This window comes from Saimiri boliviensis, chromosome 1, assembly GCF_048565385.1.
Source record: "Saimiri boliviensis isolate mSaiBol1 chromosome 1, mSaiBol1.pri, whole genome shotgun sequence".
Lineage (NCBI taxonomy): Eukaryota > Metazoa > Chordata > Mammalia > Primates > Cebidae > Saimiri > Saimiri boliviensis.
Genome location: NC_133449.1, coordinates 172,605,163 through 172,632,409, shown reverse-complemented (window position 1 = coordinate 172,632,409; position 27,247 = coordinate 172,605,163). Strand labels below are relative to the sequence as shown.

The following is a 27,247-nucleotide window of genomic DNA, read 5'->3' as shown; positions in this document are numbered from 1 at the left end:
AACAGGATAGTTTCCACTTACAGGAAAAGTTTTGAGTATTAAATAAGTTAATATATGTAAGATACTTAGAACAGTGTCTGATACAATAAGAACAAGTTTTAGTTATTTTATATTTATGATTGAGATCTGAAATAATGGTGATATAGCGCATCAAAAAGAACAAGGGAAATGGCTCTCACCATGTTGCTACCTAAGAATTTTCTGTCTATAGAGGAAGCAACTGATTAATTAAATGCACCTCTTTGTAGCAAAGAGCTCGAATAGACATTACTCCAAAGAAGATATGCAAATAATATCCAACAGGCATACGAAAAGATGCTCAACATCACTAATCATCAGGGAAATGCAAATAAAAACCATAATTCGCCTCACACTCATCAGTATGGTGCCACAAAAAGAAAGAATGAAAGAAAATAACAAGTGTTGGCTATCGTATGGAGCAATTAGAACCTTTGTGCATTGTTGGTGGAAATGTAAAATGGTGCTGCCACTATGGGAAACAGTGTGGCAGTTTCTCAACAATTAGCAATAGAATTACCAAATGATCAGGCAAATCCTACTTCGAGGATACAGCCAAAAGAATTGAAATCAGGGTCTCAAACAGATATTTGTACACCCAACTTTACAGAAGCATTATTCCTAAGAGCTAAAAGACGGACGCAACCCAAGTGTCCATCAATGATAAACAGATAAACAAAATCTGCCATGGACTTTAACATGGATGAACCTTAAGGACATCATGCTAAGTGAAATAAGCCAGTCATAAAAAGAATAATATTATATAGTCAAATGCATAGACATAGAAGAAGAATGGTGGTGGCCAAAGCTGGGGTGAGAAGTTTAATGGGCACGGTATTTCACTTTACAAGTTTAAAAAGTTCTAGAGATTGGTTTCACAACAATATGAATATGCTTAATGACACTGAACTGTATAGTTTAAAATAGTTAAGATAGCAAATTTTTAGTATATAGTGTTTAACCACAGTTGTTAATAAATAAAAATTGAATTTTAAAAAGTACCTCTTTGTAGCTCTGTAGGCAACACAGTGACTGATTCAGCTGGTACTAATATGAATGAATAAATTAATGATAATGTAACAAACCTAATGGCAAAACAAGTAAAAGGTGAGGTAGTTCAAGGAGTTGAAAGTGTCATGAAGAAAAGTGGAATAAAATATCAAGCCCTGGCTGGGCGCAGTGGCTGAAGCCTGTAATCCCAGCACTTTAGGAGGCCGAGGCGGGTGGATCACGAGGTCAAGAAATCGAGACCATCCTGGTCAACAAAGTGAAACCCCATCTCTACTAAAAATACAAAAATTAGCTGGGCGTGGTGGTGCACGCCTGTAGTCTGAGCTACTTGGGAGGCTGAGGCAGGAGAATTGCCTGAACCCAGGAGGCAGAGGTTGCGGTGAGCCGAGACCGCACCATTGCACTCCAGCCTGGGTAACCAGCGAAACTCCGTCTCAAAAAAAAAAAAAAATATCAAGCCCTATGTAAAAGATTTATGGTGAAGATAAAACAAACTACATAGTATTATATAAAGCATGAAATCTATAAATACAGATTTTAGTCTTGATTCATTTATACATTTATTTATAATATATAGCAACTATTTACTAAACACCTAGGATTTGCTAGGCACTGTTCTTGTTCATCAATGAACCAGGCTGCCCTGCCTTCCTGAGGCTTATTTCTGCATAAATGGCAGAATCTCCTTCTTTTAACAGCTGAATAATATTCAATTATACACAAACACCATCACCAACACAAATTTTTTATTGTTATCAGCTGATGGACATTTAGGTTTTTTCCATATCTTAGCTATTTTGAATAATGCTGCAATAAACATGGAAGAGCAGACATCTCAATAAGGTGCTGATCTCATATCCTTTGGCTGTATAGACCCAGAAAGGGAATTGCTGTGTAGATACTGCTACTAGCCAATATTGGCCTCTCAGATTACACAAGAATGTTCATTATTCTTTGTTTTTTCACTTACATCCCATTGAGGCTTATTTCTAGCAGGGTAGGAGAAGACAGCAATATACAATTTCTAGTTCTAGCTGGATATGTGACACTAGACAAGTGCTGCAAGTTTTCTGTGGTTTAGTTTCCTCATCTATAAAATGATGTTCATGTGGCAGAGGAACAAAATGGTACTTTTCCTTCTTATATTCCACAAGATTTGAAAATTATTTTTAAATATGGAACAAGGCCATAAAAAGCCACTAGGGGGCAAAATGAGCATGGAATAAACATTTTACTGATGCGAAATTGCAGAGACGAAAAGGAGAGTCATCCTTTATGCATCATTAAAAAAATAAGCAAACAGCAAATGTTGTGCATCATTATAGGTAGAGAAAAAGCACTAGGGAATAGTTATTCAACTGTGTTTTATTCTATGAGTAAATAATTTTATTTTGAGACCATGTTTTTATAAGGAAGAACAGTGTACCAGAAGCAGAATACTTCACTAGCAATTGAATAACATTTCTAAATGTACATTATAACAGTAAGGCCACAGCTATGGAAACCCAAAACACCAATAAGTAGATTCAATACTGAAGTAGCCCTTTGCTCATATGTTAGGATCTAATACATACTTAGAATTCTTTCTTTCACTTTTATTTTGTTTTGGTCTTATGCCCACTGTTTTATTTTTTTTTTATTTTTAAACGTTTTATTACACAAAGTTAAGGTGTACAACATGATTTTTGATATACATATACATAAATTACTACGAGTAAGCAACTTAACATATTCATCATCTCACAAAGATACTCTGTGTATGTGTATGTGTTAAATAACAACAAACAATAATAAAAAACAATAACAACAAAGAAATAATAAACACATAACTGGAAGTGAACAAAGGTAAGAAATAATTAAGATCACAATTGTACTTGAAAGTTTTTCCTTAAGCTGTTTATGTCTGTCTCTCCATCTCTCCCTCTATTTCTCTCTCTCTCGGACAGGATCTCCCTATGTCAGCCTAGGCTGGAGGACAATGGCATCATCACAGCTTACTGCAGCCTCATCCTCTCAGGCTCAAGCAATCCCTGGTGTCTGCATGGTAACAGCGCCTAAAATCTATTCTTTGAAAATGTCCACCATGCAATAGTATATTATTAACTATCACCTTCATAGCCCTCCTGCTGTACTTTAGATTTCAAGAATCATTCATCCTCATAACTGCTACTTTGTACCCTTCAACTTACATATTCCAATCCCCTCCTCCCCTGTCCTGCAGTAACCACCATTCTATTCTGATTTTATGTTATTTAAAAGGTTTTGTTTGCTGTTTGCTTTTAGATTCCGCATAAGCTTTAGTCTGTTTTCTACTGCTATAACAAAATACCACAGACTGGGTAATTTACAAACAATAGAAGTTTATTTGGCTTATCATTCTGGAGACTGTAAAGTCTAAGAGCATGGTGCTGGCATCTGGCAAAAGTCATCTGTGGCAGAAGGTAAAGGGTGGAAGTGAGCACACAAGACAGGGAAATGAATGGTGATAACCTTATTAGGAGCCCACTCCTGCCATAACTAACACTCCAGTGATAACAGCAACAAGTCCTTCATGAGAGCTTAGCCCTAGTGGCCTGATTTTTTTTATTTTTTTGAGATGGAGTTTCGCTTTTTTGCCCAGGCTAGAGAGCAGTGGTGCAATCTCAGCTCACTCCTGGGTTCAAGATATTCTCCTGCCTCAGCCTTCCTAGTAGCTGGAATTACAGGTGCCTGCCATCATGCCTGGCTAGTTTTTGTATTTTTAGTAGAGACAGGATTCTGTCATGTTGGCCAGTCTCGAACTCCTGACCTCAGGTGATCTGCCTGCCTCGTCCTCCCAAAGTGCTGGGATTACAGGTGTGAGCCACTGTGCCTGGCCCTGATCACCTTCTAAAGGCCTCACTTCTTAATACTGTTACATGACCATTCAGTTTCCAACACATCAACTTGTTGATGGGCACATCCAAACCATAGTAACATATACAAGAAATCATGCAGTATTTTCATTTCTATGTGTGATTTATGTCACTTAACATAGTGTCCTCCAGTTTCATCCATGTTGCATAAATGGCAGAAATTCCTTCTTTTAAAAGCTGAATAATATTCAATTATACACAAACACCATCACCAACAACAAATTTTTTATTCAGTTATCAACTGATGGACATTCAGGTTTTTTCCATATCTTAGCTATTTTGAATAATGCTGCAATGAATGTGGAAGGGCAGACATCTCAATAAGGTGCTGATTTCATATCCTTTGGCTATATAGACCCAGAAAGGGAATTGCTGTGTAGATACTGCTACTAGCCAATACTGGTCTCTCAGATTACACAAGAATGTTCATTATTCTTTGTTTTTTCACTTACATCCCATTGAGAAGTGGTGGTTTTAAAACATGTTTAAAAATCTTTGAAAATCTTTGCATAAAAAGTTACAGTGTAATTCTCTTTTCGTTGAATATGGGCCAGCTTTACAAACATGTTTCTCGCCCATAGACGGCATCAGAATATCATATGACTTCAAAGGATGATATGGAAATGGTAATACAGCACTTTTTTCTCTCTCTCTCAGGATGCTCTTCCCCAGACAACGCCACCATATTTTGAGGAAGCCGATACCACATGAAGAGATCATATGTGTATGTTGTGTTTGAGAGCTCTAGCTGAGATCCCAACCTGTAGCCAGCATCAACAGTCACATATGTGAATGAGCTTTCAGATGAATTCAACATCCAGCTTTTGAGCTCCCCAGCTGAAGTTGTATGAAACAGAGATAAGCTACTCCCAACAAACCCTGCCCAAATTTTGGATTTTCAGGAAAAAACAATGTTATTGTTATGGTTTTAATCCACCAAGTTTTTGAGGTTTTTAAAATTTTTGTGTCTTTTTGGAGTTTTTTGTTTATTGTTTTTCTTTCTTTTTTTTTTTTTTTTTTTTTTTTAAGACGGAGTTTCACTCTTGTTACCCAGGCTGGAGTGCAATGGCACGATCTTCGCTCACCGCAACCTCCGCCTCCTGGGTTCAAGCAATTCTCCTGCCTCAGCCTCCTGAGTAGCTGGGATTACAGGCACGCACCACCATGCCCAGCTAATTTTTTGTATTTTTAGTAGAGACGGGGTTTCACCATGTTGACCAGGATGGTCTCAATCTCTCGACCTCGTGATCCACCCGCCTCGGCCTCCCAAAGTGCTGGGATTACAGGCTTGAGCCACCGCGCCCGGCCTTGTTTTTCTTTACAAAGCAACAGATAATTGGAACAAGGGATAGTTATATTGAGAAATATGGCAGAAGAATTCAAGGAAATGAACTACCAGGGGATTAAATGAGTGCTTCTGTGGAGTGCTATTGGCATAGATCCACTCTCATCCTTCTCTGATCAAAATAAAAAGTTGTCAAAGTATGCTATACCTTGGCATCTACTCTCATGTGCACTAATGCTCAGCACTGTGGGTCTTAGAAACAGATGAATATTTCTTATGTAGGGGCATCATTACCACTGACAGCAAGGATAGTCATTGGCAGATCACTATAAACATTTTCTCAAGCAGCAGATCTGCAAATTAGAATCTTTTCTTGGTTCAGATCTTCTAGTTCACAAAGAATGGTGATCCTGGCTTGTATGGAAGCCTGGTAATGACCTCATCAAGCTAGAAGCATTGAGGAACAGGAGCATTTCCTGGCAGAGGACTGATAGAGAGTTTGCAAGAAACTTGCAGGGAAAATGGGAGAGCAGAACTATGTCAAGCTTAAAAAACTATAGACACAGAATCTGTTTGTTGTATATTGTGACTAGCACATGGGTAGGTTCTCAATAAATCTTTGTTAGACCAATGAATAAATACCACATTGTTTTATATCCTAGAGTTGGGATACAAAAGTAAATATAACCTCTGTTTAATAGAGTTTCTGATGGTTACAATCACTTATTTATCACCCAATCTTTGTAATGTGCTAGCTGAAAGCCACAGACAAGATATAACAGTGAATCAGATACTAGCCATATTAGTAAAACTGATCAAATCCCTTGTTCTGATAGTTTCCTATCCACCATGTCGGTGAAGGAAGGATCCATGTCCCCAAATAATACAAGACAGATGAGTACATGATATACTCAATATGGAACAGACGAGACTGGCAGCAGTTTATTAATCACATACACTCACAGCCTGGGTGAGAAGACTCTGCATTCAGGGATACATAGTAGTTACACTCAGGAGTAGAGTGAATTGGCAGGGCCTGTGGTGTATAGCAACTAGAGGGTAAGTTGCCTCCTGGTTCCCATGGTGGGAGGGGGATGTAATTGGCTTCTCTGAATAATTTCACCAGCTTGTAAGAAGGCAAAAACCACTTGGGTTGAGGCCTGAGTAGAGTGGCTGAACCAGCCTGGTGGGGAGTCTTTCCTGCTGGGTAGGGGACATATCTGGCAAGAGTAAGGGAACTCATGGCTGTAAACCTTTAGGACCCTGTGAGGGTCAGAAATGTCAAGGCAGCACAGGCAAGTGTAGGTATTACAACACATCCCTTCACTTCTCCTGGCCTCAGATCCTCATCTGTAAAATCAAAGAGTGGGGAATGAATTATCTCAAAGTTCCTGCAGTTTTAATTCTCTTTAATTCTCAATATGTGAAGCCAGTTAAATGAGGGCTGTTTTGGTCACTTTCTGACGCACTTGCTGTCCTGATTATTCTATGAAGATCAGGCTATTCTTGTTAACTTTAGAGCTATCTGAGTAAATTCAGGCTAATTTCCTAGAGGCCTCTCAAAATTTTAATGTGAAGTTGAGACATTTAATTTCCAGGGAGTGGGAAGGGGAATGTAGTATGTTATAATATTTAGTACAGAAGCCAATTTTGGAATTAAAAGGAATAACTTTTCATTAGAGCCCAGAAAAGAAATGAGAGTTATAAATCTGAAATCAAATAATATTTTAAATGATGCCAATCTTTCCAAAATAACATCTTAGCAACAGTTAAGAAATGTTTATATTCTCTTCCACAGAGGAAACTTCATTATCACAGATAGTAGGGGATTTATGATTTTCATTAAACTGTACAAAATTAGGACTGCAGGAGAAGAATAAAAAACATCTTGACTGCTTAACATAAAATCAAAAGGCAAAAATGTGTTTGTCTTTGACTTCTAGATCTAAATTTGCAGAATTTAATTAAAATCAGACATTTGATTTCACATGTCTCTGTTTTAAAATAAAATAATGCTCATTTAAGGAAAAGAGTTAAGTATTATAATTAGTCTTAACAAAAAATCATATCTAAGTACATTAAAAGCATTATGAATATAATAACTTTTTCTTCTATGGAAGAAACTGAAAAATCAAAATGCCTACTTTTATAGTTCTACTTTACATTTTTTAAAAATAATCACAAGTGAAAAAGAATCAATAAAATAACATTGTTTAAGAATTAGTACTGTAGACATTAAGATTTTCCTTTAGTAGGCTTGTACTCGTTTATAATGTAATGACCTCTTACTTTGTTTCAAAAAGTCTGATGAAAAACATTCCAGCATATGTCCTTGTACAAGCAGGGCACTGACTTTAAACCAAATGTAAGGAGTTTACTTTGAGCCAAGTGTTAAACTAGATATCCAAAATGATGCAGTTGAAGACTCCATTGCTACAGATTTGATTCAAAAGGTTTGCCACTCTGCAATAGTGACAACAAATTGACATTGACATGAATAGCTAATCAAAGTGAAAAAAATTAGATTATCGTTCTTTTGATTGAGCATGTGTGTAACAAAAGATTCAGTCTGTGCAAAAGAATGCAGTAACATCATAAAGCTGATATGAATTCAACTATACATCCCCCAAAAGATACACTGACGTCCTTACTCCCAGGACATCAGAATGTGACCTTATTTGAAAATAAGATCTTTAAAGAGATAATCAAGTTAAAATGAAGTCATTAAGGTAGGTGCTAAACCAATATGACTGGTGCTCTTTAAAAAGGGAAATTTGGACACAAAGACAGGCATACACAGAGAGAAGACAGAGAAGACTATGTGAAGATCATGTAAAGATGAAGGCAGAGATTGAAGTGACGCCGCTGCAAGATAAAGAATGTCAAAGGCTGTTTCCAAACCAGCAGAAGCTACAAAAGAGGCACGGAGCAGATTCACCCTCACAGCCCTCAGAAGGAACCAACCCTGCCCAGACCTTGATTTCAGATGTCTCACCTCCAGAACTCAAAGACAATAAATTTCGTTTATGTAGGCCACCCAGTTTGTGGTACCTTGTTACAGCAGCCCTGGGAAATTAATCCAGTCTGAATGCAATTCTTTTCAAACAGTCACTTTAGTCTCATTCCTTCCATTCCTCAACAGCAGTAAAGTGTGGAGTAAAGTAAAAAATCATTTCCGCACAAAGTACAATGATATAGTTACATAGATATGACCTCATGATAGTTACTATGGTTCAAGCATTAACCTTCTTTAAAATAACTCTAATTGAGAGGGATGTGAAGAATTCCTCTTCTTTTTTTTTAATCGTAGAAGGAAACCCAGAAAATACCCTTCTCAACATTGGCTCTGGCAACGAGTTTTTGATTAAGTCCTCAAAAGCAATTGCAACAAAAACAGAAATTGACAAGTGGGACCTAATTAAACTAGAGAGCTTCTGCACAGCAAAAGTAAACAATCTACAAAATAAGAGAAAACATTTACAAAGTATGCATCCAACAAAGATTTAATAACCAGAATTAATAAGGAAGTTAAACAAATCAACAAGAAAAACAAACAACCACATTAAAAATGGGCAACCACATTAAATAAGGAAGTTAAACAAGTCAACAAGAAAAACAAACAACCACATTAAAAATGGGCAACCACATTAAAAATAGGCAACAGAATTCTAACAGAAAAATATAAAAAGTAAACTGCATAAAGGAACCTAAGCCATAATATATCATGCTTGCAGTAATTTTCAAGCTGCTCTCTCATTGAGTATAATAAAACCTGACACATCTATGATTTTAAGAAACACTACATCTTTAAAAGTTGTTATGCATATGATTTCACTTGCCTGGGACACTGCCTTTTGCTTTCTTTGCAAATAAATATATTGTCCACAATATAAATTATCTTATGCTCTGTCTCCCAATAAATTCTGTGTATTAGGGGAAGAAAGGAGAGAAAGAAAAAGCAGAAAGATGGACGCTTTTTTATAGTATTTTAAATAAGACAAAACATATCAAGAAAATAAAATATGAGAAGAACATGTCAAGAAAAAAATATGAGGGAAAGAAGGCAAATAAAATTGCAATTATATTTTAACAATTTTCAAATATAATTGCTCTAAATATAGATAGCTCTTAATCATTATGAGACTAAAATTTACAATGCATACAAGCCAAATTTAAAAAATCTTGGACAGAGATAAAAAAGCGTATTTTAATACACTCCACAGTATCAAAAAGCAAATTATAATATAATACAGAATCTGCAAGGGAAACAACAGAGTGAATGTTTATAATTGATCTTAGAAGTAGTTAGCTTGTTCAAACCCATCCTTATAGCTTTTTAAATGTCAATTTTTCCTGAAGAAATCATATTGCTTCTGTAGCTACACAGATTCATCAATAATTATTGCAAATATCCATTGGATATTTAGTACTTAGACACTTAAACTAGAATACATTATATCATATGATCCATTTAGCAATGAATTCTCTTACCTTGCCTTTACAGATGAGAAAAGTAAGGCAAGAAGTTTAGATAAATTACTAAGCTCCATGGCTAGTAAGTAGTACAGAATGTAAATCCATGCAGTCTGGCTCCAGGGCCTGTACCCTTAACTACCATGCAATATCGATTACTATACAAGACTAATGTAATGTAAACTTAAACATAAGGTTTAAAGATTATTTGCCCAATGAGAAGATGACAGAAAATATTTTCTATCAACTTGAATGTATATAAATGTGGAGATGCAGACACAATTTTCAAATGTCTAGTTGCAATTTTAGTTTATATAGATATCAGCAACCACATTTTAGATAAATTAGTACATTAATCAGAATTATTGCTTTTTCTACATTCACATTTCATAGTAATAACAATACAGCCTAGTGGTTTAGCATAAGGACTCAGGAATGACTTCAAAATCTCTAGTCTACTATTTTCTAGCATAATAATGTTTAAAAGATTACTCTGTTCTCAATTTCCTACGTGTCAAATGGGAGTTACACGGCACCTACCTCTTTGGGTTGTTAGGAGGAGTAATTGAGTCAAAAAGTGCAAAGTGCTTAAAGAAATGCTTGGCACACAAATGCTTGAAGTATATATGTGTTAGCTGCTATATTTTTAAAATGCTTCATTTTTACCTTTGGCATGAGTGGCTTTGCCCTCATTAGAGCCCACCTGGATTTCTCCCATGCTGTCTCACGTTCTCTCCCCTTCTACCTAAGTTATTTGAAATACTGACTTCCAGGATTTCAGTGCTTCAGTGCCTTCACTGAAATTCATATTCCAAGCCACAATACCCATTCACTTGACGTTAGCAATGTTTTTATTTGTTACTTAAGAGGGTATTTTTGATCTCTACAATGAAAATATATACAGTATTTACAATACTGCTTTAAATGTTATCTTTAAAAGACTTTTTTTTTTTTAACAACGTGTAGCACTTGCAATTTTGAAGTCAAGCTTCCAGGAATAGTTATGAAATCAGGGTTAACTTTCTTTGCTTTATAAAACCAGTGCTGTACAAAATCATTCAATGCCATTACAGGCAACTCTGTCTTCCCAAAACTATTCATTGTTCGAAGTAAAAGAACTGAAATAAAAGAAGCAGACTTTGAATAACCTAATACAGGAGACCTGATGAGGAAACTCTTTTGCAAAGGAAAAAAGATAATTTGGGGAAAATATAACTGTCATATTTTGGAAAAGAAGTTACATAGTTATTATGTAGGGAGAGCGAAAACAAACACTGGGTATTTATATTGGTTTTTACCGTAATTATCAGGTCTCATTGCGGAACTTGACTGATACACACAGAGCTGCCAGATTTCCATTTCATGTGGTGCTTGTGGATATAGCTGAAGATAGGAGAAAACTGTCCATATTCAAACCATAATTTTCTGGCACGATTTTCCATGACATATTAACTGAAAAACAGAAGGGAAAGAAGGCAACTATAATATCTCAGTTTCACAGCCAGAGTTAGAGAACGGGGTTTTTGAAGTATGTAAAAGTATCAGTATGATGTATACTAGCATGACTGTCTAACTAAATGATATTACTCATTATTAGCATGTCCTTTCCCTTTTTGTTTTGGTGATGGATACATTAGGTCTCAGGGAAGGACTGTGCAGCTATTACAGGTCTAGTTCATATTACCTCATCTCTTAACCTAGATGAGGCTTTCTACTCCTGATAAAGCCAGCTAGGTGACTTTAACAGAGGAAGGCACATTTACCAAGTACTCCAGTTTCCTTTAATATAACTTTCTGGACCTCATCCCAGAGTGAGGAAGCAATGCCAAAAAAAAAAAAAAAAAAAAAAAAAAAAAAAAAAAAAATCCAAAAAGAAATTCCTACATGACTAACCATGAAATTAATGGATGTCCTCAAAATCCCTAAGGGATATCTGAATGATACCTTGGCTTATGTTTCAAAGTCAAACAAACATTATGTAAAACTTAATCAGGTAACTCAATTTTCTTGCTTGGCTTCTCGACTAGAGCAGAAATTCGAGGGGAAAAATTTAAATAAATATGTTCATTGTTTTCAGAGACAGAAGTAGAATTTGAATAACATCTATACTAATAATTCATTTCTAAAAAGGCAAATTTTTTAAGTTCAAGGATACAGGTGCAGGTTTGTTACATAAACTTGCATCATGGGGGTTTGTTGTAAAGATTACTTCATCACCCAGGAATTAAGCCTAGTACCTAAGATAAACTTGTATCATGGGGGTTTGTTGTAAAGATTATTTCATCACCCAGATATTAAGCCTAGTAACTATCAGTTATTTTTCCTGATTCCCTCCCTCCACCCTCTAACATCTCCCACTGTGTGTTGCTCCCCTCTATGTGTCCATGTGTTCGCCTTATTTAGCTCCCACTTTCACGGAGAATATGTGGTGTCTGGTTTTCTGTTCCTGCATTAGTTTGTTAAGGATAATATCCTGCAGCTCCATCTATGTCCCTACAAAGGACATTATCTCATTCTTTTTTATGGCTGCATAGTATTTCATGGTGCTTATATACCACATTTTCTTTATCCAGTCTATGATTGATGGGCATTCGAGTTGCTTCCATGTCTTTGCTATTGTGAATAATGCTGCATTGAACACACACGTGCATGTGTCTTTATAATAGAATGATTTATATCCCTTTGTGTGTATGCCCAGTAATGGGATATCTGGGTCAAATGGTATTTCTGTCTTTAGGCCTTTGAAGAATCACCACACTATCTTCCACAATGGCTGAACTAATTTACACTCCCACCAACAGTGTATAAACATTCCTTTTTGTCTACAACTTTGCCAGCATCTAAACTGGCAATTTTTAATGCTCATATTCTTGTAGCTCATTCAAATTTGAAAGGGATATCTTTCTTGATTCAGAAGAAATAGAAATATCAGAAAGAAACAAGAGACTAGAATATTTTTAACCATAAGATTATTAAGTAGATAATTATTGCCTATTGTTGATTACTAGAAACTCAGTTTCATGGATAATGTAGCTTAAAGAAAGTATAATCACAAAGTTTATCAATGGAAGTAGGATTTTTTTAGACTAAAAGGAAACAATATTAATAATTATGCTGGGGGTAAGTAAAAATAGGCAGAAAATGGGACAATGGGATTGTCTCTAGCAAATCATAATCAGTGGTCATTCTACCTAAAGTTGTGCAGATGATACCCAAACCAATAAATGCTAAACTGAAAGGTGGTAAATTAAACACTTGAATTTCAGAAATTCAAAAATATATTTAGATAGAAGGTACAAAAATCTAGTGTTCAGTGGCAAAATAGGGTAAATATAGTTAACAATAATTTATTGCATAGTTCAAAATAACTAGAATTTAGAATTTTCTCTACACAAAATAATGATAAATGTTTGAGGTGACAGATATACCTCAATTACCCAGATTTCATTATTACACATTGTATGCTTGTATCAAACTACCACTTTTATCTCATAAATATGTACAACTATTATGCATCCATAAAAATAAATAAATAAATAAATAAATAGACCAATGAAGTAAAAACCTCAAAGGGTAGCTACCTGTTGGTCTCTAGAGCACAATCCTAGGCTTTTTGGTTTGGTTGTTATATCCTTTTGCTGTTGCTATTTTTGTTTGGAGGGTAGTGCATTTGTTTGTTTTAGTTTTACTTGTGTTTTATTGGGATGGGAGGTGTTGAGAGAAATTTTTTCAGTGAAATTTTATTGTTCCTTTGGAAACTAGTCCCCAAACAATGGTCTGGCTTCTTTTGTGAGGATCTCAGGATTTTGATCCCAGAATACGATGCAATGGTTCATGATAAATATTATTACCATTAACCGTGAAGAAAGTTCTGCTCATTAGTTAATAACATGGTATTTAGAGTCACAATATTAAGGATTCCACCACCTTGAGAAAGTGATTTAACACAGCAGCCAAAGCATTCTTTTTCAAAAGAAAACCATCTAAACATCACTCATCAGTTCACAATCTTGAATTCTTTCAAAACTAACACACAAATCCCACAGGATATTTCCTGGCCCCTTCCTGTTATATCGGCCTCAATTCCTATGTGGCTCCCCTTATTTGCTCTTCCAGTCACTCAGGTTTCTCACAGAAGAGTGGTTCCCAAATTCAGCTGATGTTGCCCCCACCCCCACCCCAGGGCCATTTGGATTTGGCAATATCTGGAGAGTTTTTTACCTGTCACAACTTGGTGGTAGTGGTGGGTTGTGGGGATTACTGGCATCTAATGGCTAGAGGTTAGGGACGCTACTGCTAAGCATCTTACACGCACAGGGCAGCCCCCAGCGAAGAATCATCTAGACCCAAAATATCAATAATGCTTAAGTTTAGAACCCGATTTCATCTTTCATGCTTCCCAGGTCTTGCATACATTGTTTTCTTTGCCTAAAATATTCAGGCTATTTTCCCTTGTCCTCCTTTACCCTGGCCCTTTCCTCTTTTTTCTCCTCTTCTCTAACTCCCACTCACCCTTCGATAACCCTCTTACAGTGGCTTTACAGACTCTTCTTTAGAGACAAATGTTACACTCTTTCAAGGAATTATGGAGCACTAAAGAATATCAGTAGCAATTTCATGTGCACTTGTACGTGTTTGATTACCCCTCTCCACCATCAACTCCAGGTGCGTAGATATCATACAGCTTATATTTACCACAGTATCCCCCCAGCTAGCACAGAATGAATGAACACTTCATAGCCTCACTTAGAAAAGGGAAGTAACCAAGTAACCATCTCATTGGGTTGTAAAGATTAAATAATACATATAAACTCTTAAGCACCGTGCTTGAATCGCAATAAATGCAGATACTGAGGCACTGCAATTTGTGGACAGGAGAAGGGGCTCTTTCTGTCACTTAGCGTCTCCCGCACCAGTACCTCGGTCTGAGAAAGTCCTCCGCCTCAGCAGCAATTGCTGCGCCTGCGCTTTCCTGGTGCCACCGCTAACAAGGCTGCCGGAAACACTTTCCCCCTTCGCATTGGCCCGCCGCAGGCGGATTAGATAATGCGCATGCTCCATATTCGTGTCTCCGCCCCCCCCCTACCCACCGGTGCCCAACCAAAGGGGAGAGCGCAACACCTGCCAACACGCCTGCGCGAGCGGGCATGCCCCGGAAGCAGTTCTTTGGCCCGGTGACACGTAGCAACGGGGCTGCTTCAGGATCTGAAACTGAGTTTGGGAATTGTTTGGGACTGCGGAAGCTACTGCCTTTGCCGCCAGCGCAGCCTCCGCGTTTGGTGAGTGACCCAAGCCCGTGGCACACTGTTCGGCTTCTCTGCACACCTGTGCAAATGGGCTTGTTGCGGTCTTTCGGCGCCGCGCCCTGGTCCTTTCGCTCAGACCCTCGCTCCCATTCAAGCCCTTGCTCTGATGCGGGCCCCTGCACCTCAGGCGCGACTTTCCAAGATTTTGCACTTTCCTGGCAGGCGGCAGGCCTTATGTTTCAAGGAAGCAGTCGCGTTGTCAGCTGTAAAACCCTGTCCCAAGGTGAAAAATCATTTTTCTTACTATCGATATGTTAGACCCCTGTGGAACCACCACCACTCCCACGACCTCGCCTCTATCGGAAGGCACATCAGCTCCTAAGGTGGAGTTGTCTTACTCGGCCGCGACTTCGGGAATAGACATTTTCTTACTCGCTCTCCGCTACCGCCCTTAATGCTGCATTTCCTCCCTGACCTCTCCCCTGCCCCCCGCATTACTGAAAAAAATATTTGTTGTGTTCTGTATTTGCTTAAGCAGACTGCCAGGAATGAATTCAGTAGGATTTGGGGCATAAGCAATATTTACCATTTCTTTTTTATTACAGATTATTTGCAATGTCCGGTTTTGAAAACTTAAACACGGATTTCTACCAGACAAGTTACAGCATCGATGATCAGTCACAGCAGTCCTATGATTATGGAGGAAGTGGAGGACCCTATAGCAAGTAACTTTTCATCTCTGGCAATTAATTTAGTCTACATTGTAGGGAAGACACATATTTAGAATATTTGATTCTACCTAAAACAATGTGTGAACATGTCCTTTATCAGTAATATGATCTTTCATGCATAATCTTCTTCCTCAGGAGAGACATGTGACATGTGACTGGTTTGGATTTGAAGGTATTGCTCTATTTAGAGTTGGTTATCTTCTGCAAAATCTTCAGGTGTACCATGAATGGAAAAGTAGCTTGTTTGAAGAACTGTTGTCTAATAATAGTATTTCTGTATTTAGATGAAGATGGGAGCTTCAGGTACCTAGAAGATAGGCTGTTGTTAGTTCATGGGACTAGTGAAAAATTAAGATCTTTTGTTAGTAGTAAAATCAGTCCAACTCTGAGACTTTTATCAGTGCTAACTGAAAGTGCTTAGTGACATTAGCAGTGTAAGGTCAACTATTATGAATCATCAGGTGATTTTCATACAGCAGTTGATAATCATTTTTATTACTCCTCTTTCTGAAACCCTTATGGTCGGTACCACACATGTTGTCAGTTGCATACTGAGAAGGTGGACTCAGAGCCATTAGCCTCTGAACTTTTTTTTTTTTTAGTGATCTTTTTATATTACCTGGTGTTTGTGACAAAAATACAATGAACTGGAGTCTTTCTAGCAATCTCATCTAGAACATCCTCTCCTTAGTTTCTTAGGACCCTAGAGATAATCTTAATGGTTTCCTGTCAAATAAAGGAGCTTCCTATATTAGGGTTGCTTAAACTTTCTTAGGTGGTTCTGGATCTCTTTGGGAATCTTACTACAACTGGGCCTCTTTCCCATAAATACATGCATTCACTCAAACACCGAAATAAATGTGCATATTTAACTTAAGACAATTCATGTGTTATACGATGTTCATTCATGGATCCCGAATTTAAAACCTCATAAAGACTGTTCCACAATGAGGGCAGGGGAAGGTTATGTCAGTTCGTGAGAAACATGCAATGCCAGAATGTGTTTGCATTAGAGTGCCCAAGAATTTAAGAAACAAAACAAAATTCAAATACACTCTTGCTCTATAATAGTCTGTCTTGGCTAGGCTATCCTTTCTAAAACCATAGACCCTTTGAGTCTGCTTAATTTGTTATATTCTAAGGCTTTGTTTTACCCTCTATAACTTAACACATTTGAACAATGGTAGTGAGCATGTCAAAATACCCTCTGATTCATTTCTCTTTTCTGTTAAATTCTTAATTACATATCAATGAGGATTTATCTCTTTTGATCAATTAATGGGCAGAATTGGAAAATTTGTATTGAGATATTTCCATTCATTCATTTACCTAAATATGTGTTTTTGGTGATTGCTCTGTGTATAGGAGAGCCAGAGTCCATCTAATAAACCCTTGCCTAAAGCAGCAACAGGGCTTCAGAGAACCTGTCTCTGTATGCAGGCCTATTTTTAACCGAATAGTATTTTTATAGTTAGATTCAACAGAATTATTCCATTTAGATTGCAGCCTATGGGATTTATCTGTCTCTGCCTTTCTTTTTTGTCCTGTCCACGTTTGCTTCACTTAAAAGGTGTGACTTACAGTCTCATTCCATTTAACAGTCATTTCAGTTCTCCATACAGCAATTTAGATATTCTAAACAACTTGTTGCTAGTTAGTACTTGGTGCTATCTCACAATTTCATTCCAACCAAATTATGTACCTGTAAACACTGCTTCAGTACTAGTGAATCTTTATTCCAGGCGATTATATAATCATTATTGCTATAAACTTGGCTTTATAGATGATGCCTGGGGAAAAAAGAAGCCTAATGTATTAACAGTAATAAATTTGAGTTTCTGAGATTCATTTTTTTAAAAATTGAACTCTTCTGTGTGTACCTTCAAGTAGTTCTACAATCTAATGGCATTTTAAACATCCGTCTCAATTAACCAAATAATATTTTGTTTGATTTGCTAACTTGGTAACAAAGATCCGCCAATAACGTTTAGCTCTCCGTTGATGAAAATCTAGGTGCAAATAGCATATTACTTGCGTTGTCATTAATTTTTAACTTGACTTGTTACTAGTACACAGTTCTGCATTTGCCATATGAAGTCGGCTTTAACATTTTGTGGCTTCTTCTATAGGTGTGTCACAAGTATCATTCATACATCCATTCACCAAAAAACAAAAACAAAAAAGTATAAGAGACCCTTTGATCATAATCCATTGAGTTATACAAATGGAAAATTGGACAGGTTCCACATTGTATTCTAGATATGCATATGAAATATATCATAATACCAAGTTACATTTTTTAAAGTGTGAAAGGTATTATGTTTTTTCTCCTTTGATTTACCTGATAGTATCTTTATGGAATATTAGAGGATTTCCCTGAACTTGGGTAACCAACCCAATATGTTAAGAGACTTTGTCTGTTGTTGGTATAGAGTACTTATGAGAGTATTAATTTAGTATCTGCTACTCTTCCTGCCATGAAAGTATGTTGCGTTAGTCTATAAAGATCATGTGTGCCATACCATGTTTTAATTTAAAACCAGCAGGAGTAAGTCAGAAATTTTTCTGAATAAGTCCTGCCAGAAAAAGAAAATAATTCTGTGATGCTGTAGATTCATTCCACCTTTCCTCTTGAAGATGGAATGCTGGTGCCACCTTTGAAACAATAAATTGCTTGCATGAAATTTATGGGTGTATATTAGCAGTTCTAAAATTTAGACTGTAGACTACAGAGGGTCCTTCAGACTCTTCTGAGATTCTCTAAGGTCAAAATTATTTTCATAACAATACTAAGATACCATATACCTTTTTAGGTATGTTAACATTTGCAGTGCTGTTGCAAAAGTATTAATTAGTAAAACTGCTGGTACCTGAGTATGACTCAAGATAGTGGCATCAAGTTGTTCTAGTAGTCATCGTATTCTTCGTCACTCTACAGACTTGTTGGAGAGTGGGCAGGGAGTCAATTTCATTTAAGGATTCTCTTGAAGAAGCAGTAAGAATTATTTTATTAAACCCTCACCCTTTAGTACACATATTTCTTTAATATTCTGTATGACAAAATTTAGTATTTACTGCATGCTAAAGTACAATGACTGTCTTTACGAAAAGCACCTGTGCAAGCTGAATTGGCTGTTACTCCTGAAGACCATTTTTATTTGAAAGAACAACTGATAAACTGTGGTTATTCAGACTTGAGCATTTGGCAGATATTTTCTCAAAAATGAATAAAGTGAGCCTCACTCCAAGGAAAACTGACATTATGACTATAGGAATTTAAATGGGAATTAGACTAAAGGATTTCTAATGCTTCTCAGCTCTCATTTTTTAGAATATCTTTTAAAGTAACTATTTCACATCTGTGTTTTTAAGTATATCATTAGATTCGTCCCATCAGTAGTTGGATTTTTTCAGAACATGGTGAAACAGATGTTTAAAGATGTTGCTTCAATATCCTTCTCTTCCTTCCCTCTTGTCATTGTCACTGAAATAGCTGTGATAAGTTTTCCCTCTAGATTCAGGGTTTTCTATAGCACATATCAAATGAGACAATAAGTGTATAACTATGAAAAATTAAAAGTACTCTTCAAATGCAAAGTGTACTAAAAATGTTCTGTTATATTCAGCAAGTCCTCACAAAGCAAAAGCTTGATTTGTCCACTGTATTTTAAAATTGATGGTTGCTCTTAAAGAGATTTGTCCACTTGCCAAAGGTAACATACTATGAAGAGTAAAGAATGGTAATTCAACAGCTATCCAAATTACAGTGGAAAATTATGTAACATGTATTGCAAAGTCTGACATCCTAAGCTTTCATTCATTCTTAGGCACAGATTTTATTTCATATTGTATCTTTATATTGTGTATATTCACTAAGGGAGAAAAATAGAGACAGTTTTAAAGTTTTCATTTGTTGACCTCCTAATCTTTAACAGTATATTAAATGCTTAGTGCTACGTAAGTGAATATTGGTATTGTTAAGAAGATTTTCTATAAGAATTATGATTTTTCATTGTAGATAATCAGCTTGATGTTAGTAATCATTTCAATCATGATTCATAAAAATTGGCCAAGTATATATCTTAGGAATTTGTGCAACTAAGGTTCTCTAGCTGTCACCTGAAAATTTAGGAATTTAAGGGATAACTGTACAGGAGTTGAAATACGTCTGAAAAAATTAACTTACTTTCATTTATAGACAGTATCCTGGCTATGACTACTCGCAGCAAGGCCGATTTGTCCCTCCAGACATGATGCAACCACAACAGCCATACACTGGGCAGATTTTCCAGCCAACTCAGACATATACCCCAGCTTCACCTCAGCCATTCTATGGAAACAACTTTGAGGATGAGCCACCTTTATTAGAAGGTAAGATTGGTTGCAGCACTTGATAGTACGCAGTAGTATTCAGTTGGTTGGTGAAAATTAATCTTAATTTGGAGAAGTTGTCTTTTTCTTTAAAAAAAAACTTGTAGAAGAGAGTTTTCTGCTAAGCAACTCATTTTAAGTAGAGTATATATGAGACCACATTGGGCCAGAGGATCAAATTTTTTAATAGATCTTTTAATAGTGATAATAAAGTATGTTACTATGTCAGCATTGACTTTTACTTCAGTTTATTGACTAAATTCTACTGGCAGAAAAAGTGAGAAGAAAAAGCATGGTATCCATTATTTTATGTGGAAATAAACTGGCAGAAGTAGTAACATCACTAAAAATATAGTGATTTTCCACACACTGGGGCCTGTCGGGGTGGGAGGGCTAGGGGAGGGACAGCAGGGATTCAGGGGCTAGGGGAGGGATAGCATTAGGAGAAATATCTAATGTAGATGACAGGGGGATGGATGCACCAAACCACCATGGCACGTGTACACCTATGTAACAAAACTGCACAATCTGCACATGTACTCAAGAACTTAAAGTATAATTAAAAAAAAAATGGTGGCCGGGCGCGGTGGCTCACGCCTGTAATCCCAGCACTTTGGGAGGCCGAGGCGGGTGGATCACGAGGTCAAGAGATCAAGACCATCTTGGTCAAGGTGAAACCCCGTCTCTACTAAAAATACAAAAATTAGCCGGGCATGGTGGTGCACGCCTGTAGTCCCAGCTACTCGGGAGGCTGAGGCAGGAGAATTGCTTGAACCCAGGAGGCGGAGGTTGTGGTGAGCCGAGATTGCGCCATTGCACTCCAGCCTGGGTGACAACAGCGAAACTCCATCTCAAAAAAAAAAAAAAAAGGTGATTTTCAAATTGTATTCCAAAATCTAGAAAGCCATAGTTCTGAATGTGTTTTTTGAACCAGATACTCTTTGAAAATCTAATGAAAGCTATGAATACTCAATGCACACATGTGCTTAGAGACATAGTTTTGTATACAGTTAAATGGGCCCCCAGGTATTCCTGAAGCCCCAGTTAAAGAACCTCTTACTGTTAACCCTTTCTGTATATTCTTTGCTATGCAGTCATACCTGAGGGATGTATTAAGTGTCTGTTTCATCATATCCATACCCTTTTCCAACACCAATACAGAAATGACATATTTGTGGGATGAGCACCACAATGAAGACTGGCATAGAGAACTCACTAAAATAATATCATCCAGGCCAGGCACAGTGGCTCAACACCTGTAAACCCAGTGCTTTGTGAGGCTGAGGCTGGAGGATCTCTTGAGAACAGGAGTTCAAAACCAGCCTGAGCAACACAGCAAGACCCCATCCCTACCAAAAAAATAAAAATAAAAATAAATAAAAACAAGAACAGCAGAAAATAAAAAAATAAATAAAATAAAAAATTAGCTTTGTGTTTTGACACACACTTGTGGTCCCAACTACTCAAGAGGCTGAGGCAGAAACATCACTTGAGTTCAGAAGTTCAAGGCTATATGATCATGCCACTGCACTCTAGCCTGGGTAACAAAGCGAGACCCTCTCTCAATAATGATAATAATATCATCCAATATTGCTAGATTGTTTTGTGATGCTATCTATGTCATTTTGTCTCCTGTTTCAACATAGATTTTGATAAATAAAAAATACATGACAAATCCTAATTAACTTTTAAATTTTCTTTCGCCTTAGAGTTAGGTATCAATTTTGACCACATCTGGCAAAAAACACTAACAGTATTACATCCATTAAAAGTAGCAGATGGCAGCATCATGAATGAAACTGATTTGGCAGGACCAATGGTTTTTTGCCTTGCTTTTGGAGCCACATTGCTACTGGTAAGATTTTTATTTCATCCTTCAGGGTGCAATTAAATAACCTTTAAATTTTAAATGTTGTACTAAAAGCCATTTTGAAACTGTGCTTATACACCTCAAGCCTTTGATGTGTTTGAAATAGTATTGAGTTGCTTGTATTTATACCTATTCGTTAGTTCTCCATCCATAGTAAGTATTGCATGTTTTAAAAATCATTTCTTATTCTAAAAAATGATTCAATTATTAGGGGCAAAAAAAAATAAAAACAATAGTAAATAACAGGTATGCCTTCAGTTCCTCATTAGAATCTGTCTTTTCAGAGATTACTTACAGTTTTTATACTATTGCTCTTTTTTTTTGTTAATAGCATTTAAAAAAAAAAAATCTCCAGACCTTGGTTAAACTTTTGTTATATTCATACCGATTATTGCTTTTCTATATATTATTTTCTCAATTTATCACCTTCCCAAGAATGTTAAGGCATATTGAAAACAGAAAAATTGTAAAGATGATTGTTAATATATTTCTCTGAATTATAAGAGATAATTAATACATAGAAGATGGGATTTCTAGTCAGAAGAGCTGGGCTTGAACTGAGTGCTCCAACTCTGCCTTCGGCTACATCATTTAATCCTTCAGTTTCCTGTCATAGAAAAATCATCCTATCCTGCTTACCTAGCAAGATTATTTTGAAGATGAAACAAGATAGGTTATGTGAGAACACATTGAAAAGTTAAAAACACTGTACAAATATAAGGTTTATTATTACTACATGAATGAATTCCTCAGTGAACTCAGCTTTTTCAAACTTCTGCATTTTTAATCAAGTATTTGCAAATAATTTAATAAAAGTCCCAATTTTTTTTAGTTAATGTAATCTGTGGAAGCATTCTCATTATTTAATGTGACAAAAATTGGATAAGTCAGGAACTTTTTTGAAGGCTTTTCTGTGAACTGGTTTTAGTGGTAATGTGACCTGAATATAATCTTTGTTCACAAACTTGGCTAAGAGCAGGATAATTCCAATTTAGCTAATCTTTTCAGTGCTTTATACTGTTTATTGATGTCTTTTTTAAATCAAAGGACTGTATAAATCAGCCAATAATTTGGAAAGAAAAAAGATCCTCCATTATATCCTCTCGCCATTTCTTCTCTCCTCCTCGTAGAGCCCTGGCTTCCTGTCTGTCCTTGCTCCGCTAACACCCATATAAAGTGAATCATAAGATTTCTTCTTAGAAAGATTATTACTACCTCCACCAATGAGAATTAATTGCTTTGGGGTATTTTTGGTGGAGTTAGGTACTTTCAGCAGATATTCCTATTCCTATTCCATTCTGAATGGCTTTCCATCTTGTCTCTAGTTTATTTGCTTAAAGTCATCCAGAGTTCTTTTTAGAAACCTTACTGTTTTACATCTGCTATGTTTTTGTCTCTTTGCTCACTTCTATTCCAAGTTCACCTGCTAACCGGAAAATGGAGAAAGAAATATCTGCACTTTAAAGTTACAAAGACTGTAACAAACCTGTCTACTTTTCTACATAAAGACTGGATACATCTGTAGATTTTCATGCTCATCAGTTATTTCCCACACGTACTGATTCAGGTGAAATAAGGCCAAAAGTAACTTATATTTTACCCTTTAACCTGTAATCTTTTTCTTTACCCGTAGGCTGGCAAAATTCAATTTGGCTATGTATACGGGATCAGTGCCATTGGATGTCTAGGAATGTTTTGTTTATTAAACTTAATGAGCATGACAGGTGTTTCATTTGGTTGTGTGGCAAGTGTCCTTGGATATTGTCTTCTACCCATGATCCTACTTTCCAGCTTTGCAGTGATATTTTCTTTGCAGTAAGTACTGATCTTTATTTTAGGGGTTGCTTGACTGATTCTATGTAGTAGGATTTGCCTCATCTTCAGTTTCAAGTAAATCACTGATTTTCAACAAACATATCAGTTAGTGCCTCTGATAGTAGGGACTGTGCCAGATGATTTTGGATGAAGAACAATGATAACAAGAATAAATTTAAAAACCTTTTATACCATTTTTATTTTACCCATGATAAAGAATTTCACTAGTTTGTGTTTACTTACCATTGTCATAGTGGTAACAAATTGAACAGGGTGATTGTTACATATTACCTTAAAAAGTTCAAGACGTTAGTGTTCAAATTATGCTTAATTACCCTCTTCAATATTTTCTAGATCCGACCTAATTTCTTGAAACCATTGGGCATGTGCCAAACATATGAATAATAAATACATACTCCATTGGACAGCTTTTTAACTGGAAATGTATTCTTTTTATGACAAGAGGCTGTTAACAGCCTACTATGTTTCTCAGATAGATATACTTGTAAACAGCTTTAAATATGTGTAATTTTTAAATGATACTTTAGGTTAGGTTAAAAGGAAAGGTATGGCCAGGCACGATGGCTCACGCCTGTTATCCCAACACTTTGGGAGGCCAGGGTTGGCAGATCACCTGAGGTTGGGAGTTCAAGACCAACCTGACTAACACAGAGAAACCCAGTCTCCAAGGGAACATTTGGCAATGCCTGACGGAGGGGTGGGGCAAAACAGCCCCCACAGCAAAAATAACATCCAGCCCAAATGTCAGTAGTGCCAAGGGGGAGAGACCTTATATTTTTTTAAAGTAAAATTTAGTTCTAAAAAAGCTATTACATGAAATGATTCAGCATCATTGAATTCACTGTGAGGTACATTTTAGCATTGAAAAAATAGTGATTATTTCTGCATGTGTCTACTTGCCAATTTAAAATGTAAATTTAAAATGCTTTTCTTTAGAATAGGCTATTGTAGTGTTCTTACATAACTAATCTCATCTGCTTTTTTTTTTCCTCCTCCCCCTTTTTTCCTTGTTGGTTACAGAGGAATGGTAGGAATCATTCTCACTGCTGTGATTATTGGATGGTGTAGTTTTTCGGCTTCCAAAATATTTATTTCTGCATTAGCCATGGAAGGACAGCAACTTTTAGTAGCATATCCTTGTGCTTTGTTATATGGAGTCTTTGCCCTGATTTCTGTCTTTTGAACTGAATTTATCTGGGATGTGGACATCAGTGGGCCAAATGTGCAAAAAGGACCTTGAACTCTTAAATTGGACCAGTGACCTGCTGCAGTGCAACTCTCATGCAGATTTACATATGACTGCTGGAGCAATGAAAGTAAACGTGTACCTCTCATTCATTTTTATAGAACTTTTACATACTATACTGGGTTTATCTGCAGTGCGACTAGCTTTAAATGTTTGTGTTTATACAAATAAGAAATGCTATTTCTTTCCGGTTCCTGCAGCCTTTGAAAAACCTTTTCTTTGCAAATTATAATGTTTTTGATAGATTTTTATCAACTGTGGGAAACCAAACACAAAGCTGATAATCTTTCTTAACAACAACCCAGACATAGTAAAGAAGACTTACTGCAAAAAAATATTTTTCCGAGGATTTAGGAAAGAAAAATTGCCTTGTATTCTCAAGTTCAGGTGCACTCAAAGCAAAAAAGTGATCCAAATGTAGAGTATGAGTTTCCACTCCAAAAATTTGACATTACTGTAAATTATCTCTTGGAATTTCTGCTAAAATTCAGAGCTATAGGAAGTTCACAGTCTACCTTATTGTAGACATGAAATGTGAACACTTACTTAGATATTAGTGTTAACTAAGGCTTAGTGATCTGGAATGGTTGCATTGATGCTCATGGTTGGGTCTCCACATTTCCCAAAAAAGAAAAAAGTCACTAACCTTTTTTGAGAAAAATATTTAAAGTTTTACAATTTCAGTATCGCAGTTATCAATGTAAAGTACATTTGAATGCTTATTAATTAAAACTTTCTCAATTAATTTTAACTGTGTTGTTGAGTTTACTTTTACTAACCCACTGTTCTCTTTGTCTCTTTTAAGTAGGCTCTGATTTTGACTCCTAATTTAACCTAAGCTTTAAGAGTAGAATCAGCTAGTATAGAATCAGACAAAAAGGGGATTAAATGATAAGCAGATTACTTTGAGTTACATTGTTTTCTTGTATTAAATACGTTTGATTTATATTGTCGTGTTCTCTTGCCAGGGAGTTTTAGGAAAATACTGTATCTTGTATACTGATCATTGGCTTTTTCTAGAAAAACTGCCTCTGATTCTGGACAAACCCCAGTTATAGTTATGAGAAAGATATGGTATGGGGAGGAAAATGTTGCTTTTTTTAAAAAAGAGACTTTCAGACTAAATAAAAAGACATACCAAACTGATATATCAATGTTTCTTTTTTAGAACAAGTTTTCAAAGCATAAAAAGAGATTGAGAGAATTAACATATTTATTGATTCACATAAGTATGTTTTTCTTCATTCTTAATCTTCTGGAGAAACCCACTTGCCATTAATTTGTTTGGGCTAGGTTTTCATACTTACCAAATTAGTTTAGGAAAGCAATTTGGTAGGTTTTCAAACTTAGCAAATTTTGTATTGTAATTCTTGTATAGTATTTTGTCTTTGCAATTCATTTGTCTTTTTCAATATAGTTCTTGTGAAGGCAAAATGTAACAATGTCTTTCATTAATATCCAATTTTTGCTAATAAACGGTAGAAGATGCTTTAGGAGTTAAAATTATCTCACTGTTGGTTAGACTTAACACTGCTCATCTTCAGCCAAATACCACAAATGGATCAAATTATTTTCTTATTTGTTGTTTACCCTATCCCCAACAAAATTTTTAGTTCAAATCATTTTAGAGATTTTTTTTGTTGGTGGTGGTGGTGATTTTTTATTTAGCTCCAAAATAATAAGGTGCAAAACTATTTTATCCTTAACTGTTGCTGTCCAAACAGCTATGCAATAGAGTGGCATTTGATGCAACTTTAGTTCTAGAGTTTGTTTGGTTACCCACAGAGTCTTACATAGCCAAAACTTCTCGTAATCAAACTCTTCTTAAAAAGATAATATATGTAGTCATATTTATATACACATTAAAGACTGTTGTACTGTGTCTCAAAAGTACTATGTGGCTTTTTTTTTTTTTTTTTTTTTTTTTTTTTTGGTCTAGCATTGGAATAGATATCTATTTCTTCAGTTAAGTACCAGATAGATTATCTGCCTTGCTTTAGGGCCCATTTTATACTGAAAGCATACAGGTATCTTTAAACACTAGACACACTCAGCATAGCTAAAAGCTCATCCAGTGATTGTCACTGAGTAACTGAAACTCACTGTAGGGGTGGCAGACTGACACATGCCTTGTCTCCAAATATTGTACTTGTGAGTGGAGTGGCCAGTTGACTTCTACTAGTATGTTATTAATGCATGCGTATATGCTGCCAAGATCATGTAGTTGATTTTACATATGGAGTAAATGCGTATTTTATGGCTTGGC

General features: G+C 36.2%; 2 protein-coding genes across 2 annotated transcripts in view; one reads left to right on the top strand and one right to left on the bottom strand.

Moving 5' to 3' along the window:
- KCTD16 (potassium channel tetramerization domain containing 16) overlaps positions 1–14,685 on the bottom strand; it is a 303,314-nt gene extending 288,629 nt beyond the window's left edge. The window contains exons 1-2 of the mRNA XM_074381195.1: positions 14,601–14,685; positions 10,980–11,133 (exon numbers count right to left, since the gene is read on the bottom strand). The gene's annotated coding sequence lies outside the window, so the exon portion shown is untranslated. The remainder of the gene's footprint in view (positions 1–10,979; positions 11,134–14,600) is intronic.
- Positions 14,686–14,827: 142 nt separating this feature from the next.
- YIPF5 (Yip1 domain family member 5) lies at positions 14,828–26,863 on the top strand. The gene is made up of 6 exons (XM_003920555.3): positions 14,828–14,960; positions 15,533–15,652; positions 19,857–20,029; positions 21,739–21,884; positions 23,533–23,714; positions 24,756–26,863. The coding sequence occupies exons 2-6, from the start codon at positions 15,543–15,545 to the stop codon at positions 24,916–24,918; spliced, it is 774 nt and encodes a 257-aa protein (XP_003920604.1). The 5' UTR covers positions 14,828–14,960; positions 15,533–15,542; the 3' UTR covers positions 24,919–26,863.
- The last annotated feature ends 384 nt before the right edge of the window (positions 26,864–27,247 follow it).

What these genes read in the sequence shown, in the direction of transcription:
- YIPF5 (XM_003920555.3), top strand. Translation starts at nt 15,543, where the DNA reads ATGTCCGGTTTTGAAAACTTAAACACGGATTTCTACCAGACAAGTTAC. An exon ending in TGAGCCACCTTTATTAGAAG is followed by an intron (nt 20,030 to 21,738) that starts GTAAGATTGGTT and finishes CTTTCGCCTTAG; the next exon opens with AGTTAGGTATCAATTTTGAC. An exon ending in TTGGAGCCACATTGCTACTG is followed by an intron (nt 21,885 to 23,532) that starts GTAAGATTTTTA and finishes CTTTACCCGTAG; the next exon opens with GCTGGCAAAATTCAATTTGG.